The 18,782-nt window shown below is 38.4% G+C and overlaps 1 protein-coding gene across 1 annotated transcript in view; it reads right to left on the bottom strand.

The window, feature by feature from the left end:
• Positions 1-18,782, bottom strand: part of Tshr (thyroid stimulating hormone receptor) — a 150,980-nt gene that overhangs the window by 23,358 nt on the left and 108,840 nt on the right. The window contains exons 5-8 of the mRNA XM_047540171.1: positions 18,332-18,406; positions 16,909-16,986; positions 13,556-13,624; positions 1,459-1,536 (exon numbers count right to left, since the gene is read on the bottom strand). Of these exons, the coding sequence (XP_047396127.1) occupies positions 1,459-1,536; positions 13,556-13,624; positions 16,909-16,986; positions 18,332-18,406 (300 nt within the window). The remainder of the gene's footprint in view (positions 1-1,458; positions 1,537-13,555; positions 13,625-16,908; positions 16,987-18,331; positions 18,407-18,782) is intronic.

The following is an 18,782-nucleotide window of genomic DNA, read 5'->3' as shown; positions in this document are numbered from 1 at the left end:
ACCAGCCAGATTGGATTAGGGTTGTATCCAACACCCTCATCTTAATTTGATTATCTTTCTAAAGATCCTGTCTCCAAATATGGTTCCATTCAAAGGCACTGGAAGTTAAGGCTTTGACATTTGAATTTTAGGAGGACACAATCCAGCCCGTACAAACTTATAATTGAAAGATTTTAAAAACAATTAAAATTCTGTTTCTGATTAATAAAAAAGATTTTTATGGTATTCATCACTGTCATCAGGAAAGCCACAAAACATGAAAATGTTTCTAAACACCTATTTCTAAAGGCTTTCTCCAAAATACTGGATTCTTTAGAAAGCAATAACTTTCCTCATTCACTGGAGAAATCACCTTTATCTTGAAGATGCAGATAAAGATGTGATCCAGATTTTAAAAAGTACTGACAAAAACTTGTTACAGAAAAAGGTTAACAGTCCCCCACTCCATTCTTTGTATAAAAAAGAAAAAAATAATGCATTTAAGTACTTTGCTGTCCATGAAGTACTTTGCTATGACTCCCCACATGGAACGGCAGTTTTTAAGAGAATAGGACCACAAACCCCCTTAAATGGGTGCAATTCACCCAAAAGGAAATGAGATTGTGAAAGGGGAAAGGATAAAGGTGCCAAGTCCTCAGGGCCGGGATCATGCTCTCTTCTCTGGGGAGCATTGATTCTCTACCTGACATCGGAGGGTCATCAATCATCTGTACAAAACATATTCATGGAACTTCATTTGTTCTTATTTTTAAAGCACAAGTAAAACATTTATTCACATCCCCAACAGGTTGTCTTCTGCATCTCTAGAATGCCGTGTTCTACTCTGGGGAGGACTAGGCTAGATGCTCAGTGATAAGATTCTAAACTAAGGCAAAACTAAGGGGATGAAGAAGACAGCAAAGATAAAGAGGCTCAAGGGAAACAATTGACAGAACTTGGTCACTGACTGCTTGGGGGGCTGTCAGTCAGAAGAAATGCACAATAGATAAGTTTGACAGCTATTTTAGAAGAGGTTTATATCCCATCTTTCCTAATGATTGAAGTTCTTTCAGTTATGAATCAAACTATCATTTATATTCTGCCAGTTTTGTGCAGGGCATATCCATGTGCATTTTCTCTTCAAAGACTATAGTGCCTTCCACCTATTTGTAGACCTCATACCTCAGAATTCTGCAAACAGTAGCTACTCCACAAATAGAAACTCCATGAACTGCCACACCAAGGTGGCTGCCTGACCAGGTATCAGAAGAGCAAGCAGGGTCTTGGGACCTTCTGAATCTCAAAGAACAAGGACTTTCTTCCAAGAGGTAGCCTGTGAGTCAGGCAGAAAAATGTTAGCAGAAGCCTTAGCCGGATAAGAACATTCTCTACCCTTGAACCTCAGCACCTCTTCTTGTTTCCAGAAAAAGTAAAGGAAACAAACAAACACCAAAACATTCATCTGTAGGTCTTACTCACAGTAGGGTTGGTCCACTGTATACTCCTCCAAATGCATCTTTGTCAATCACTGTCAGGTATTTATTCTTGTTTAGGTAACTAGAGAGTGAGAGAGGAAAAGAGAATCAATTAGGTGAATTTAAGCAATTAGTGCAAATACCAAAATAAAATGTGACCATGGCTCCCTAGCTGCATACTGTTTTTACTTTGCCTTCTTTTACCTCAAGCAAAGTATTCTATGCTTCAATTGTGCAATGTTTGTACACATTAATTATGCAGAAGTTTTTCAAAATGAGCATAATTAAGATCTAGTTCACATATCTAAGTTTTATTAAAGTTGCTTAAATTTTCTATTTTCCTGTGCATTGGCAATTATGTTTTTAATCCTCTTCAATAACAACTGACTTAAATTTTGTTTCTCAGTATTGGTCAATATTCCAATTTATTTTTGAAGACAGGACTTAAACTAGGAATGTAATGGAAGTGGTGAAGGTGGTGAGTGGTGACAGGGAATGTCAGAGATCCAAATCTTTGAGTAAATTTGCAAGATTTAGCAAATAAAAATACAGGATGCCAGTATAATTTGAATTTCAGATAAACAATGAATAATATTTTAGTATAAATATTCTCCATGCAATTTTCTAAACATTTTTACATTTAAAAAGTTATCTGTTGTTTATTTGAAGTTCAGATTTAATCGAATGGCCTGTATTTTTTTTGACAATACAATTTTGGGAGTCGTATTGTGGGGGTTGTTTAGGGATTTGATGGGCACATTGATCTTCCCAGTTTGAAAACACATCGGGTATTTGAGGGTGTAATTTTTTTTTAAAGCAAATTGTCACAAAGTGGTTTTTTTTTTTTTTTTCATGAAGTGGTTTTGAAACAATGTTTCCTCCAAATGAATAAAAGCTTCCAAGGATTTTGAAAATGACTTCCCCCACCCCAGCTTTTTTAGAGAATAAAATCGTCTAAAAAGAAGTGAAGTATATATATATATATATATATCCTTCTTACAGATGATCCCAATTCACACATTTTAAACAACTCACAGGGCTAGAGCTATGGCTCAGTGGTAGAACACTTGCCCATCATGTGCAAGCCCCTGGGTTTGCTCCCCAGTTGTACCAGCCAAGCACTGAGTGGGGGCAGCTTGACACAAATGAATAGAGCAGAGACCCTGAGTGGGTCTGTTTTGATCCAGATAATGCTTCCACTTATTTTACTGATGGAGTTTGCTCTGCAAGACACAAAATTCCCAAGGATGAAAGTCAATAGGAATGTGGCAAGAGGACTTTGGTCAGAATTCTTCTCCACAGACCTCTCAGAGAAAATTCCCTCTGGTTAATTGAATCCAAGTGGCTCTTCCTTGTAGTAGTGGGGATAAGAAGAGTTTTATCAAGCAGCAAAGCTGAAGAAGTCTTCCCCTTCTGGGAAGGATAAGGGATTAACCAAATAACAAGTAAGTAAGTAAGTACTGGGACTCCACACAATGAGGTCTTACAAATTGTATATTTTTTTGAGTCTTTCAATTTCTCTCTCTCTCTCTCTCTCTCTCTCTCTCTCTCTCTCTGTCTCTCTCTTTGTGTGTGAACTGTGCTGGGGATTAAAGCTAAGGCATCACACATACTAGGCAGGTGCTCTACCACTAGCTACATCCCCAGCCCTCAATTTTTTCTTAAATAGAGTCAAGAACTACCTAACCTAAAACAGTCATCACCAGTTTGCCTCCATTCATCTTCATTTCCTCCACAGCATTATCAAAATTATCTGTAATTACCTGCTTTATTCATTTGTTTACTTGTTTATTGTCTCTTCCCAACCAGAATGAAAGTTCTATGTCATAGTCATTTCTGAATACCTAGTGTTAAGTTCACATAGTCATTTCTGAATACCTAGTGTTAAGTTCAATACCTCCTTAACTATTATTGGAAGAAAATTATGAATGAGTGAATAAATAAATCAATACATCTTCCTCCAAGATAGTGAGGTGGGTGATGTGAATTCTGAGGGTGACATGTGATTATTTTAAAGAAAAAACAATAGAGAATGAAAGAATAGATGACTTAGCATGTGATGTGGTCAGTTGGCCAATATCAACTTTCTTGATGGCAGTAATTGTTGAAGGAGCTGGTTTACAAAGGGTTTGATCCAAACATGGCCTCTTCAGATAGTGGTGAGACACCTAACTTCCAGAGTGTGTTAGTTAACTTTCCATGATTATAACAAAACACCTGAGAAAAATCAACTTAAGAAGAGAAAAACTTATTTTGACTGACAATTTTGGAGGGTTCAAGTCCATGTCATTTGGCCCCATTGCTTTTGGGCCTATGGAAAGGCAGTACATCATGGCAGGAGCACATGGTGGAGAAGAGATTCACTTCCCGGTAGCTCATGAGCCAGAGAGGAAGAAGGGGTCCAGATATCAATTTCAAAGGCACATCCCTAATGACTTAACTTCCTCCCACTAGATTTCACCTCTTAAGGGTTCTGCCAACCTCCAATAGCACCAAACTGAGAACCAAGCCTTTAACACATGGGCTTTTGGTGGACATTCCACATCCAATGCGCTGATCTTGCTCAGTGCATTGTTAAGTCTGACATGGAAAGAGGTCATTAATATCATACATGTTCAAAGACCTAAGATACTAAAGCAGCCAATCTGTGCTTTCCCAATGTATTACTGTCATGTAAAGCTCCAGTCATGGTCCCCACTTGATCATAGTTTGATTCCTTCAACCCACTACATTAATCATGATCTTTTGGCTAGTGATAACTGGAGTGGGCAAGAGCCATCTTGGAGAAAAGAAGAACTGGAGAGAAAACCTTGAACAGTGCGATTTTGTAAAAAGACAACTAAACTCGGCATAACAGCCACACTGGCTTACAACTCTCTTTGTATCCTTTGGACCATGCAGCTTTCAGATCACATTTTGTTCCCAAACTGTTGAATATCAAGCAAGAGCCAGTGAGCTCATTTCAGTTTTTCCTCTTCATCTCCGACTATTGCAAGTGAAAATCAGCTTACTCTAATCATCAGAAATTATTGTAAAACTAAATTATTGCTTGTCCAAATCTGCAGTGTTTTCATCTGATATTTAATACCTCCCTGAGGATAATGAGAATGGTTGATAAGCTTTGCAGTTTACCAGAAAGGCTGCAGAAGACCTCAAACTGGGAAAGCCAGCCAGAGTAGAGGAGGGGAGAAGGAGGATGCAGAGGGGATGCAGCCAACTTGAATGGGGGTGAACTGATCACACAGGAGGCTGTGTTCTCTAAACCCAGTGTGGTTGTTAGGTACTCAACCTCTTTGATATAATTAGGTGCTTAAAAATGTAACCATCACTCTGCTTTTGGTAATTTTGAGGGTTACCTCATTTGGCTTTTAACCTTGGGTTCAAATTTCTCCTCCCCGCTTCCAACTGAAGCTAAGGGAATGGGGTGAGGAAATACAAATGCAGAAGGCTTAACATCCAGGAAGGAAGTGCTTCCATCAGCCCTGTTGATCACATGACATTTTCTAGGAATGTCGGTCTAGTTAAGTGGATTCCTTGATCATGACTTATCCTCATTCCTCTGCAGTCCCTAGTCTATAAACGACTTTGGCAAGCTAATCACAAATCTTAGTAGGTTAGATGGGAACCTATTCTAGGCAATTATTTTATAGGGGATGATAATTAAAACCAACCCTTGCAAGGAGAAGAGGAACATCAGTGAACTTAAAAGAGTGTAGGAAGACTTGCAAAGAAATGAAAGATTTCTTGAAAGTCAAGGTTTCTAAATGTAAGTACTGAGTAGGACTTATGCATAAAGAATTGATATTTCCTTTAAAACTAGGAGAGAACACTGAGGATGTGGCTCAGTGGTAGAGCACTTGTCTAGCATGCACTAGGCCCTGGGATCAATCCCCAGCACTGCAAATAAATAAATAAAAGTAAGAGATGCTACTATAGTTGTGTGTATTCAATTGTTTTTCATTGTTTGTGTTGGGGGGGGCATGTCTCTTTGAGGAATTGTTGAAAATGATGAAGTTCTTCATAAGAGATGTCATATTTTCCATATAGGGGTTTAGGAAGCCCTGCCCTGATTTAAGATTATGTATTTCATAATAGTTAGGGAAGAATGTTGTAGTAGGAAAAAGGAAGCAATCAATAATGAATAGGGGGGAAATATTCAATTCACAAACTCACTATTACTTGTGTAGTATACCTATGAAGGCATGGTCTCCATTAGACTTACTCTTGGTACATAGTAGTCATTCAATAGAAACTTGCTGGATGAATAAATCAAAGTCCATTTTCTGGGCAACTCAAAGACAGGGGTACCCTCTATGTGCCTCTATCTTCTCTTCCACGAATCACCAAGGGACTGGTGATTCATGGTAAGAGAAGAGTATGACCCTGTGATAAGGATATTTGGTTGCAAATTGTTGAGCTTTGCTCTCCGAGAAGTTTTAGGATATACTTCAGCTCCAAGATGGAATTCTGACCTGTATCTCTGCATTCCTTTTTGAAGAAACTTGGGCTGGTACCTGCTAGTGTTGTGAGACTCTCATGGGAACGCTTTTTTGGGGAGCTGTATTTCTTTCCCATGACTCCAGTTATTCAGAAAATTATAGAAATCCCCTGCCTGGCTCTCATGTTAGTCTAGAGAGAAGCTGGGTTGCTCTATGGAAATGCTTTTGGTTGCAGAAGTCTGGGACACCTGCTTATAAACAGTAACAGGTGAGAAAGTGCTAAAGATTTCAACACACAGAGGCGAAAGCCAGCACTGGAGCACATCCTACAAGCTGTTCAAATACTTAAACCATGAGAAATAATAGCCTGTTTAATCTTATAATCTTCTCTATCATCTTTTCCCAGTGCTCCAAGCTGTGGTCTTTGACTCCTAACCAGTTGATGTGTGATACTAATCAGTACCTTAATTGTGTTGATTTCTCTGTTCATCATGATTAGTGTCTTGCTTGGTTCTTGGCACATCCAAATGGTATTTTCCCTCCTGCCTAAATGTTTACTGTCAAATGGTAGCTAGTCACTAGAGTTTGACAACAAAAAAATACAATACAGAGAACCAGACAATGTTTGAGAAGGAACACACACCCACACAGATTGTGGAGAGAGAGAAGATGAAAAAGAGATTCCAAAGAATGGACACATGACTTAACTGGCGACCAAGAACAGTTCAACTTCTTCTGAGCAAGGATACTTGTATTTATTATTAATTTCACATCTGAGTGATGACAACATGCTTGGCTCCATGTAAAATCACAAGACAATGTGCTTTTTACACATCTGCCATGATTTTCACAAACTTCTGACTAATTACTCAACTGCGGCTAAAGCACCAGTGCTTGTACTCAGTGTGGAATCTGCCCAATTTGGCTGCAGCAGTACTATTATTCAGTTACGCTCAAACATGGGTGTAAATGAGGTCAAACCTGCTAGTTTCAGCAAACTGGCATAAAGAAGATAATGGGGAATGATTGCTCTTTTGGAAGACAAATTATTTAAATTAGAACCTACAGATATCTGAGCATACTTCTGGAGAAATGACCAAATTGCTAACTTTTTTTGTGCAGTCCTTGAACCCCGTTAGGGTTATTATAGAAGACTGAGTTGTGTACCTAGTTTGAAAACACAAGACACATGGAGACCAGAAGCAACACACAGTAAATATTATTTCATGATTACTATGGACATACAATCTTGATTTCCTTTACCTATGACTCAATCTTCATCTTCCTTTGATGGCAGAGCTCCTTAAAATGACCATTAGCTTTGTTATACATTATTTTACATGACACTTTTGTTGATGTGTTTAAATCTAGGAAAGAACAAGTTTTCATCAACTAGGAATCAGAAACTTAGGATAGGACGATGAATGGCTGGAACAAAGTTTTATGATAGAAGCAGAGTTTCCAGTTGGATCCACAATACTCATTGGAAAAAGAGATCATTGTTTTCTATTATGATTGGATCTGAACTCTTAACCCTGAAATATTTTCATCCAGATACTTCTTATCTTTATCCCAGGTTTGCCCTTTCACCCTTACCAGGAATTGAGAGAAATAGATGCATTTTTGGCCACAAATGACCATCTTCACTGAATACCTTTATTTAGAGCCAAGGTCTGCAAACTATGACCCTCCAGTCACATCTTGGTTTTCACCAGTTTTTATAAGGACGGTTTTATTGAAACACAGCCACTTTCATTTGTTTATGTATTATTTACTGTTGCTTTTATACACTGACAGCAGAGATGAGAAGGTGCAACTGAGACCATATGTTCTACAAAGCCCAAAGTGCTTGCTTTCTTGGCCCTTTCCAGAAAAAGTTTACTGATCCCCTAGTCTGGACTTTTTAAAAATCAAGAAAATGATCTTTAACTAAGAAATATTTTGTCAAGGAAGTTCGTCGAAAATACACTAATTTCTTTCCCATGTTTCAGGGAGAGTTGCAGTGAGTAGAAACCACTGTAAGTTAAGCCACCAGTGAGTTAAGGACCAATGTCAATTCATCAGCCAACTCCCTCACAGAGCCTATGAGGGAACTCGAGGAGCAAACTGGTGGGAAGGCAGACTCTGCATATCCACTTCCTAGGTTTAGTTTCAGTGCATTGTTGGATAATCCAAAAGTTCTTACTAGTTAGAATCTCTACAGGCTACCTCTTGAACATATCTTGTTAAATTTGAGTAGGTCACCAATGGCCAATGGTATGATAAGTCCTGCTTATGTTATGAACTTTCCATAAACCCCCAAAAGGACAGGGGGTTTGGATGTGCTTTCAGAGAGCTGAACACATGGAGGTTCCTGGAGAGTGGCATACCCCAAAAAGACAGGCAAGCTCTGCACCCCTCCACATGCTCTGCCCTATTAATATCCTCCATCTGGATGTTCCTTTCCATATCCTTTAATGTAAGTAAAGGGTTTCCCAGAGTTATATAAGTTGCTGTAGCAAATTAATTGAACAGAAGAGAGTTGGAAACCCCAATTCATAGCCACTTGGGCAGAAATGAATGTCACATCTTGGGGCTTGTGATTATCATCTGAAGTACGGGCAAACTTGTAGGACTGAGCTCGTAGCCTCTGGGATCTGATGCTGTCTTCAGAAGTGAATCCTGATGACAGTGTCAGAATTGAATTAACAGAGCATCCAGTTCATGTCTGCTGTAGAATTTAGCATTTAGTGAAGAGAAATCCCCTCATATACTGGTAACTAGAAGTGAAACATTCTATATTAAATTGTGTCTAGGAAAAACACTCTATTCTTTTCTTTCTCTTAGAAGTACTATTCCCCAAAAAGTGCTCCAAGGAATAACACACCAAAGAGATGCTACTGGAGCCAAGAGCCACCTGAGTGACTCTGCACCCTCCCCTGGATACTGAATTCAGACTGTCCCATTGAAAAATCTAAAAATCATCTGTATACTTTGTTCAACTTCATAAGATCCTTAGTTAACTTTTTTAAAGTAACACTCATTAGCTTGATATGAAAATGAAGTTCAAGGAACAAAATTTGGGAAATGTTCCCAAGTCCTACAATCTCTTATTACAAAGGTTGGAGAGAAGAGGGAACAAAAATCATTGCTCCCTTTTTAGTTTCCCCATCTTTTCAATAGAAAATGTCTCTAAAAGTGTTTGGTATGCTATAGCTAACTTTATGGCCAAAACCATAAAAGGCAGTATCCTAGTTCTAGAAGACCTTTTGAAAAATCTCTTGAAGTCGTTGCAGAGTTCTCTAAACGTGACCAGGATGCCAATCATGAATAGGAGTTAGATGCTTTGAAATGAAGTGGTTACTATACATGAACCCACCTCAACCTAAACTCTAAATTTAATAACTTTCACTATCCCAGACTTTTTATCCAGTTGTCTCCACAGAGACTTCTTTTTGAAGCTCCTTGAGTCGGTGGTCTTCCTGCATTGGTACAGTCAGATCTTCACCAACAGTGACACCATTGCTTGGTGTGATTGTCATCTGAGATTTCTCTTGATTATGCCCCAAGTTTTGAGTTGAGTCCTTTATCTTACATGGTCTCATTCTTTCTAGGTGCAAGATATTTTAACTTCTATATTAATGCTTTTGCTTGACTGAGCTAAGAAGTCTAAATCATCTTCAGAGCTAAGAAAAAGAAGCAGTGGCCAGAGAAGTTGGGTATCCACTGCTGGTAAGTCCATAGTGATGCATCCCAGCAGAGACCAGGGAAAACAATCCTGAACTAGGGTACTCAGGTCCCAGCTTTGGTACAGCCACTAGACTAACAAATTTCAAAAAACATTTTTTAAAAAAAGTCATGTGACCTCTTTGGGCTTCATTCTCTTGATGTGTAAAATGTGAAAATTAGACAAGAAGATCGACAGCATATTCCACAACCGTGATTCTTGACTTTGACTCCACATTGGATTCACCTGGGGAGATTTTAAAATCCCCACTGGCCTGGCTATATCCAGAATGCCTGGTGACAAAACCAAGGCATCAGTGCTTTCAAAACTCCTAGGAGTGTTCCAATTCGTATCCATATTGAGAACCATTGCTCCGTAGACTTTAAAGTCTGAATTTTATACCCATGTCTTTGTCCTTAAAAATAACTGGGAATGTTGGAGGACCATACTTTCCAATGACTAAATATAGCAGGATAAAGAAGTAAATAATTTGAAGATTACATCCTTATCTTGGACTTTAAAATCCTTTGCTTGTAAAAATTTGAGAAATTGATTACTCTCTATCCAAGGTTTTGGATCCTTTTTTTCACCTAGCATTCTGGAAAAGTGGTTTTGGTTCAGGCAACAGTCAGCTGAATACACTGAACTCAGGAGCCACAGTCTCAGCTTCGATCTTCCTGGTTGAGAGTGTTGTCAGTATCACAACCCATACCCTTGCTAATGTGGTTTTTCTGTTGTCTCAGTGCTAAACGCTCATTTTTCTCATTTATTTATTTATTTTTAATTGATACTTCATAGATTTGCATTAAGATGGAGTCACTGTGGTATATTTATACTTGCACATAGTGTAATTTTGTCAAATTCATTCCATATTTCTTCCTGTTTCCCATCCCTCCTACCCTTCCCTCCTCCTCAATCATCTCTTTTTAAAGTACGTTTTTAGTTGTGGATGGATGCATATTTTATGTTGTGCTGAGGACCAAACCAAGCACCTCACGTGTGCCAGGCAAGTGCTCCACCACTGAGTTACAGTTCCATTCCTCAATCTTCTCCCCCCTCTACTGATTTTCCCTCTATCCTTATGATATCTCACCTCCCCCATTTTGTTCCCTTTACTTTGCTGTAGCTTCCACATAGGAGGGAAAACCCTCAACCCTTGATTTTCTGAGACTGGCTTATTTCACTCAGCCAGATGTTCTCCAGTTTCATCCATTTACCAGCAAATGCCATAATTTCTTTTTTTTTTTTTTACTTTAAAAAAATTTATTCTTTTTAGATATACATGAACTAGAGTGTATTTTGACATGTTATACAATGTGGAGTGTAACTTATTCTAATGAGGATCCCATTCTTGTGATTATACATGATGTGGAATTTCACTGGTCATACATTCATATATGAATATAGGAAAGTTATGTTTGAGTCATTCTGTCTATCCTATTCCCATGCCCATCACTTCCCTTCATTCCCCTTTGTTTAATTCCAATGAACTTGTATTCTTCCCTCCCCCAACTATTGTGAGTCAGCATCCATATATCAGAGAACATTCGAACTTTGGTTTTTTTGGGATTGGCTTATTTCACTTGGCATGATAGTCTCCAGTTCCATTCATTTACCAGCAAATGCGATAATTTCATTCTTCATTTTGGTTGAGTAATATTAATTGTGTATATTACCACATTTTCTCTATTCATTCATCTGTTGAAGGGCAACTGAGCTGATCTCAGATCTTGGCTATTGTGAATTGCACTGCTATAAACATTGATGTGGCTGTATCACTACAGTTTGCTGATTTTAGTTCTTTTGGACAAATACAGAGGAGTGGGCTAGCTGGGTCTCTTAATGCCCTCTACATCTGGAATAGTATGTCAATCTTCTGAAATCTTTAAACCCTTAGTATCTACAAATTATCTTAATTAAGAGGTCCCAATCCTCCATAGAAAATTTGGATTAAGAAGACCATTTCCCTAAGGGTCACGGCTTTCAAGGAACAACTGAACCAAAAAAGACAATATTTGGTGAGTTTTGTGTAATATTAAAAACAAATGCTAATAACTAGAAAACCATGGGGGAAGTCTAGAGAAAACCATTCCTTTATCTCTTTGCCAAGCAGGAAGGCAAGTGTTTTTGGATGATTAGCGTCGAGTTATTTTCTGAGATGCATATTTGGCATTGGGTACATTTCTCCCTAATGTACTTGGATCTGTCATATTGCTGCCCCTGAGTTGACCCCGCAGAGCACTCTGTCCTCTGTAATGAGGGGACACTTTGCTTTTATCTTCATCTTGCCAGTGGACAACATGGTGCCTGGCACATCACAAGTGTTCAATAAATACATTGAGAAGTAAATGAAGGATTGCATGAGATTAGTACAATAAAGTTAAGATGGAAGGAGGGTTTCTCCAAATTTGTGAATAAGTTTGATGTATAAGTGTTCACGTTACTCTACTGAGTCTTTTAAAACATCCCCTATAATTATGTATTTTACAAACAACGGAAATCAACCCTAATAACACCCCCCTGCCAGACATGGAGAGAATTACCTTTAACTCCTCCTTTGATAAAGACCAGTAGACTCCCCTTCAAACAGAACTCAGAGAGCCTTGCCTAAGTTTAATGACTTCAGGATGTTTTACCATTTATCTTTTAAAACTGGAATCATTCAAGAACATGCCATTTAACCACCAAAACACCAACAGAATCAACAGAATCACTTTATCTTTACATTTTATTCTCCTCCTCCCTCTTCCTCTCCCCTTCCTTCTCCCCTCAAGGACCCCGTCCTCCTCCTTTTTCTTTGTGGTACTGGGAATTGAAACCAGAAGTTTGCTACCTCTGAGCTACATTCCCAGCCCTTTTTAAATTTTTTTTAAGAAAATTCGAGTTAGAGTCTCTTTAAGTTGCTGAGGCTGGCCTTAAACTTGGGATCCTCCATCTCAGCATCTCCAGGAGCTGAGACTGCATGTGTACACCACTGCACTCAGCTATAAGTATATTATTTTCCATCCAGGGTTACTGTGCATGGTTGTGCAGTTTATTTACCTCACTCTTGATACTCAAAGTGTGGTCCACAGATGCAGCTTCAGCATCACCTGGGAGTTTGTTAAAAATACGGAATTGCAGTCTTCCACAGAACTACTAAGTCAGAAATTTGTATTTTAACAAGAACCCAGAAAGTTTGTATGCCCAATAAGATTTGAAAGACACTGTACTACACAATAGATTTAGAGTTAAAAGTCTTTCAAATTTGGCAATGATCATTTCTGGAATGCAAAAAAAACTATGTATAAATTTTTCAAAGGGGAAATGACAGAATTACAAAAGTGAGTAAGTAGCAAAACACTATAAGAAATGTGTAGGTAAGTTTGTAAATAAAATCCAGAACATCTGGAACTGAAAAAAAAATATATGATTGTCATAGAAATAGAAGTTTTATAAAATAAATCAAACCCAAGGTCTGCTGCTTGCAGTTTCAGCTGATTTGGGCATTATTTGATATTCATTAGAAAAGGAAGCATTGGATATGGGTTTTTAGTTATTTCTGAGTGAATTAAACAGAAAGTGACATCTTTCTCCAAAACATGTCAAAAAGGACTGAGAGAGAAATTTTGTTTTTCAAACTACTTTGGGCTTACATAAGGTACCTTTTCCCTCATGAACATAGGAGATGAATATTTACCTGCACACACACACACCCCTACAGAGTAATAACGTGACACCATGTTCCTCCGTTTTATTGAGGTTAAAGCCTTTGGGATTTAGAATTCAAGCCAATGTTAAGTGTCTACTTCAGCTGACCCTCGTCAGATTCCCTGACATTATTTCCAAGTGTTGGTCACACATACTGAAGTTTCTCCAATAGGACATATCCCTTAGCAAATTCTGACCCACTGGAGAGTCCTTCTGGGATTGGGGGAGGGGGAGGGTGGGAGTTTTCAGGGCTACCCTTGACTTACACAGCATCCAGTTTCGTCCCATTGAAAGCATGTTCTTGGATTGTAGTAAAGCCATTGTTGTACAGTTTCCTATAATCAATACATATAGAAAAAATTAATGACCTATGAGAGGTTTGCTGGACCTTTTCTGAACGTTTGGGCTTCATTTCTTCTTCAGTTCCGTGCCAGAAATATGCATAAACAGTTAGTCTCACATGCACCCCACAGGGAAACTTCACACTATGTCTTATGTAGGATAAAAAATAGTATTTTCCGGTTTAAATACTCATTCTCCAGACTCTGCTGTTAGTAAATAAGCTTTTTCTCAGAAGTAGATTCATTCTGAAGAACAAAGGCTTACAAAAGGATTTTTGTTTTAAATATTCACATACTCAGGGTAAACAAAATTCCAGGTAACAGTTAACCCAGCGTCAATAGTGGAGGCAAAACTATGGCTTTTTAAGATAAACACTTTGAAAGATATTCATCTGAACACATAGATTCTCTTTTTTCCATTCAAGATGTTATTTCACATTTGTATTTTATCTGTTTACTCTCAGAGCTTACCACAGATTAAACACTTAATGGTTGTGGGCTGAATTAAATTGAACTTCATAGACAACTTTAAGAAAGTAGATCGACCGACCCATTCTATGGAAATTTTAATGTTTTGTTGCCATGTTTCTGCAACTGATTAATTAATACGTTGATTATGGGGGACCAGTATGGGATGTTACCACCTCCATGTCCAGTGAGGTAACCAAGACATGGAGGTGGACTTGCCAAAAACACAGTAGTCTAGAACTGTCAGTCATCAGGATCCTGACCTCAAATACAATTCTTTCTATCCACCCTCTCTGCAGGAGAAGGACCTCAGCCTTGGGAACTCTGGGATATGTGGGCGTTACTGGTGGTTGTTGGCTTGAGGATAAGAGAAGAGAGCCATGACCACAATCAGGCACAGCTGGTGGCAACTCCTAGAGACAGTCGTAGGGGAACTTGGAAAAAGATGGTAATCTGCCACATGTAAACTCTGGTAATGCATTAAGAGGCACACAGGAGACTTCAAATTTGGAACTAGACCTGGTTCTGTCACTTAAGAGCTGGGTGATCCTGAGAATTTCTCAAACTGTCTTACCCTCAGTTTCTATGTCTCTAAAACTAAGATAATAGTTCCTGATCAAAAAGTTGTTAAGAAGATCAAATCACTCTATACTAAAACCAATGAAGGACACTTATGAGATAATCACATTAAAAGGAATATCCTAAAATTTGCATTTATCTTATATAATTGTGGGGAACTGAGAAATAATCTCATGGTTTTATTGTTGTTTATTTTATTTTAAGTAATTATACAGTGAGTTTAATTTTAGTTACTAATGTGTCCTGGGCAAGGACTGTAAGACGTACCCCAGGGACACAAGTACAGAGAATGTGAAAGTTTGAATGAATAACTTAATTTTGAACTTACCAAACATGAAAATTATGCATTTTTATTTTACCAAACTTCATTGAACATTCTGGATATTTAAAATGTTCTTTGTTTATATTACAGAGATTAAATAAACTCCATGGACAAGTAGGCACTGAAAAAGGAAAGGAAAGGAAGGAAGGAAGGAAGGAAGGAAGGAAGGAAGAAAGAAAGAAAGAAAGAAAGAAGAGAAAAAAAGAAAGGAAGGAAGGAAGGAAAGAAAGAGGGGGAAAGAGAGAGAGAGAGAGAGAGAGAGAGAGAGAGAGAGAGAGAGAGAGAGAGAGAAAGAAAGGAAAAAAGAAAGAAAGAAAGAAATGAATTACAAACTTTGACAAACTCTGTCCTACCAGGAATATAGGCACAGACTATACTGTTAATATGCCTCCTTTCATCTTTATAGTTCTTTGAAAATGATCTTCAAAGAAGAAAGGACTTTTGCAGCAATGTAAAAATGGTCATACAAAAAGATAATGGACAACCTATGCCATTCCCACTCTGTAGTCAGGAAATATTCTGTTCCCTGCTCAGATGTTTATAAAACGGGCCTCATGCAGGGTGGGAACAGTGAGTACCTTTCATTCGAGAGGGCTGCTTGGGATATGAGGTCCTTAGGAAATAGGTGTCAAAAGGGAAAGGCAACATTCTGTAAAGAAGTTAAGAATATTAGAGTTTAACTGAGATGGGTGCTAAATGATACAATAGAAACCCTTACAAAGAAGAAAAGTTGCCTTGAGGTTTCAAGTCAAGAGCCCAGGTCCTTTCTGTTCTGTCAAAAGAAATTGTCTTGTCTTTTCAAAAGTATTATTCCCGGAGTGTGAGGAGAAGGATTAGCTGAAATGCTCCATTGTGCACAGATTTCCAGCAGTGGAGATAAGTTCACAGAGCCCAAACTGATATATTTGAATGGCTTGGAAAAAAGCCCCTTAGAAAAATTCTGGAGGCTTGGATAAGTTTTTATGGGGAGCATTTGAATCTGGTTTGTATTTGATGGAGAACTCGAGACTACAGATGAGCAGAAACAGGAAGATTGGGTGATAATTCAAGATAAACCCCACACCAGACCTGAACTTGGGCAGTGGCATTGAAAACAGAAGGGATGTGCAGAGGTGGCCTCAACTCTACTTTCTAACTAATATGAAGAGAGAGGAACTTCTACCAGCATGGAGAATTAACTTATCTTGTATACCTCTATTAGATCTTCTCCATTAGAGAATTCTGTGACTATCCCAGATTAAGCATCTGCTTTTGAACAGCTACAGAGCTCTGGTAAAACAATGATCTATAGCAGCACAGTGTTTTCTATTTAACATCATCTTACCGGAGCCCAATGAGTTTGCCACTACTGAGTGAAAGTGTGATTGCAAAGCATGTCACCACCCTCTAACTTGGTGACCTAGGAAAAGTCACCTAAATTTGCTCTACAGTTTCTTCCTTTGTTGAATAGGGATACTTGAATACAGAATACTATGTCACTACAGGCTAAATCTAGTCTACTTTTTCTGGAAATAAAATTTTATTGGAATACAGACATGCCCAATCATTTATGTATGCTCTTTTGCCTCAGGATGGCAGAGTTGAGCAGTTGCTACAAGGCCATATGATCTGTAAAGCCTAACTGACCATTTCCAGAAAAAAGAAAGAAAAAAAATTTTTTTAAAAAGCACTGCTATAAGGGAATAGCCTTGTTTTATTTCCTAACCCTGTTTGGAAATAAAAGTAACAATGGGATCTGTCTACAGTGAACCATGGCACAAGGCAATATGCTTATTTAATTACATGGAACCCTTTGTAGAATATAGAGTAGACATTACAAGGTACTATGACTCTGGGTGGTCTATAAAATTATGACAGTGGCCCAAAACAAAAATCAGTTGTTGGCAAGAGTGAAACTGGCAATACTCACAGTGTTAAGGTTTCATTGCACAGTCCCTGAAATGCATTTACAGGGATTGAAGTCATGTAAGGGTTGTCCGTAATTTCACTGCAACAGAAAGGGACAAGAACACTTGAAAAAAAAAATGCTTTCTTCCTGGAAATGGACTTCTGTTACACATATGCAGGTTAAAGAACCTTACAGCTTATTCTTGTTTACTGTTAAGTTTCATTGACCCTTTTTAACCACTAGTGGATCACCAATCAGGTTAAGAGCTGTCCAAGAAGGACATGAATTCTGAGCCCGGAGTGTGCAGAGAACAAGCAAGTTTTGGTGTGAGCTGAGGTCCCCAACTTACTTCTATCAAAGGAAGCAAAAGAACTTCACAGACTTCTCCTGAACTTGCCTCATTTGTCCATAGCAACTAGTCTTCTATGGGAGAAAGGAATCAATGGATTTCACTCCATGACTATTACAAAATGTCCTCTTACTTCAAAAACTCTGCGAGGCAGATGTTCTGGAGAACCTTTCTACACCTGTCTAGTTTCTGGAAGATGGTTGAGCTTTTCTGCAGCAAAGAAACATGGCCAATTTTTTGTTTTCCTGGAAAACCCCAAGAGTTTGACTTATCACTCCACATTTTGCTGATTCTGTAGTCAAACTCAACTTGTGCAATTCTCTCTGAATTATGTCTTTTTACTTCTATACAATTAGGTAAACTGATTGATACGCGTTACAGGTTTTAGAAAAGAACACAAGGCTGCTAATCAAAGTAGTCTGAGCATCATTCCCGACTGTTCCATGGGACTCTGATGGGACAAAAATTACTTATGTTTTTTATTCCTCAGTTTCTTCATTTGACAAATAGAAAAATCATAACTTCCTTTTATGCTTTATCAGGTAGTGGAGTGAAGCAAATGTAATGCATGGGAAAAGTGTTGAAAAGCTATTTAAAAACACTATTAAAAATAAAGTATCATTGTGATCATTAATTTTTCCCTCTACTCAATCATTTCCTTCGGCAAACATTCTATAATTTCTCCCACTTAAAAACAAACAAAATCTCTTCTATCAATATGATCCGACTATGGCGACGTCTCCTGTCCTTTTCAATAGTAAAACTTCTCCAGAGTTTGTTATCATCACTCTTTCTCACTCTTCCTCTCCTGTCCTCTCTTGTGCATTGGCACAACAGAAGCTCCCACCCAACTTTCCTGCCCCCGTCACTTCACAGGAACTCTTCTTGTCAGAATCACCACTGACCCACGTTACTGAACCCAATGGCCATTTTCCAACCCTTCCTTGCCGTATCTACCAGTGTAGTCACAATGGATCCCTGCTGCCTCCTTGAAACAATTACTTCACTTGACTTTGACAACCCCCAAGGCTGCACCCTAGTTCTTGACAGTGACAAACAAAAATATGCCAGATGCTGCACGTCGTGTATACTCACAGTATAAAGAACACATCCGTGGAATGAACTTTGGTCAGGTCTGGGAATATTCGAAGTCCAGTGTTGAAAATGCCACTAAATTACACAAAAGAAGAACAGGATTTTAGATTTTAAAAAATTAACAGAGGAAGTAGAATAACATCAGTCTGGAGTCAAATCTTAACTCTTCCATTTAATATCTGAGTGAATATTGGCAAATTCTAGTCATGGGATGAGATGATATTCCCTCAGGACACAATAATTTAATCCAGGGTCAATACATCTGTTTTGCTTAGGCTACTTTGGATATTGTTTTGACCCAGTGAGATTCCTGGAAATAGAAAATTGGGTTTCTTTGCTTTGTGCGTGCGTGCTTGCGTGCGTGCATGTGTGTGTGTGTGTGTGCGTGCGTGAGAGAGAGAGAGAGAGAGAGAGAGAGAGAGAGAGAGATCCGTATTTTGATTGGAAGACA

The sequence above is a fragment of the Sciurus carolinensis genome, chromosome 2 (genome assembly GCF_902686445.1).
Source record: "Sciurus carolinensis chromosome 2, mSciCar1.2, whole genome shotgun sequence".
In the NCBI taxonomy this organism is placed as follows: domain Eukaryota; kingdom Metazoa; phylum Chordata; class Mammalia; order Rodentia; family Sciuridae; genus Sciurus; species Sciurus carolinensis.
This window is presented reverse-complemented; position numbering and strand designations above follow the sequence as displayed.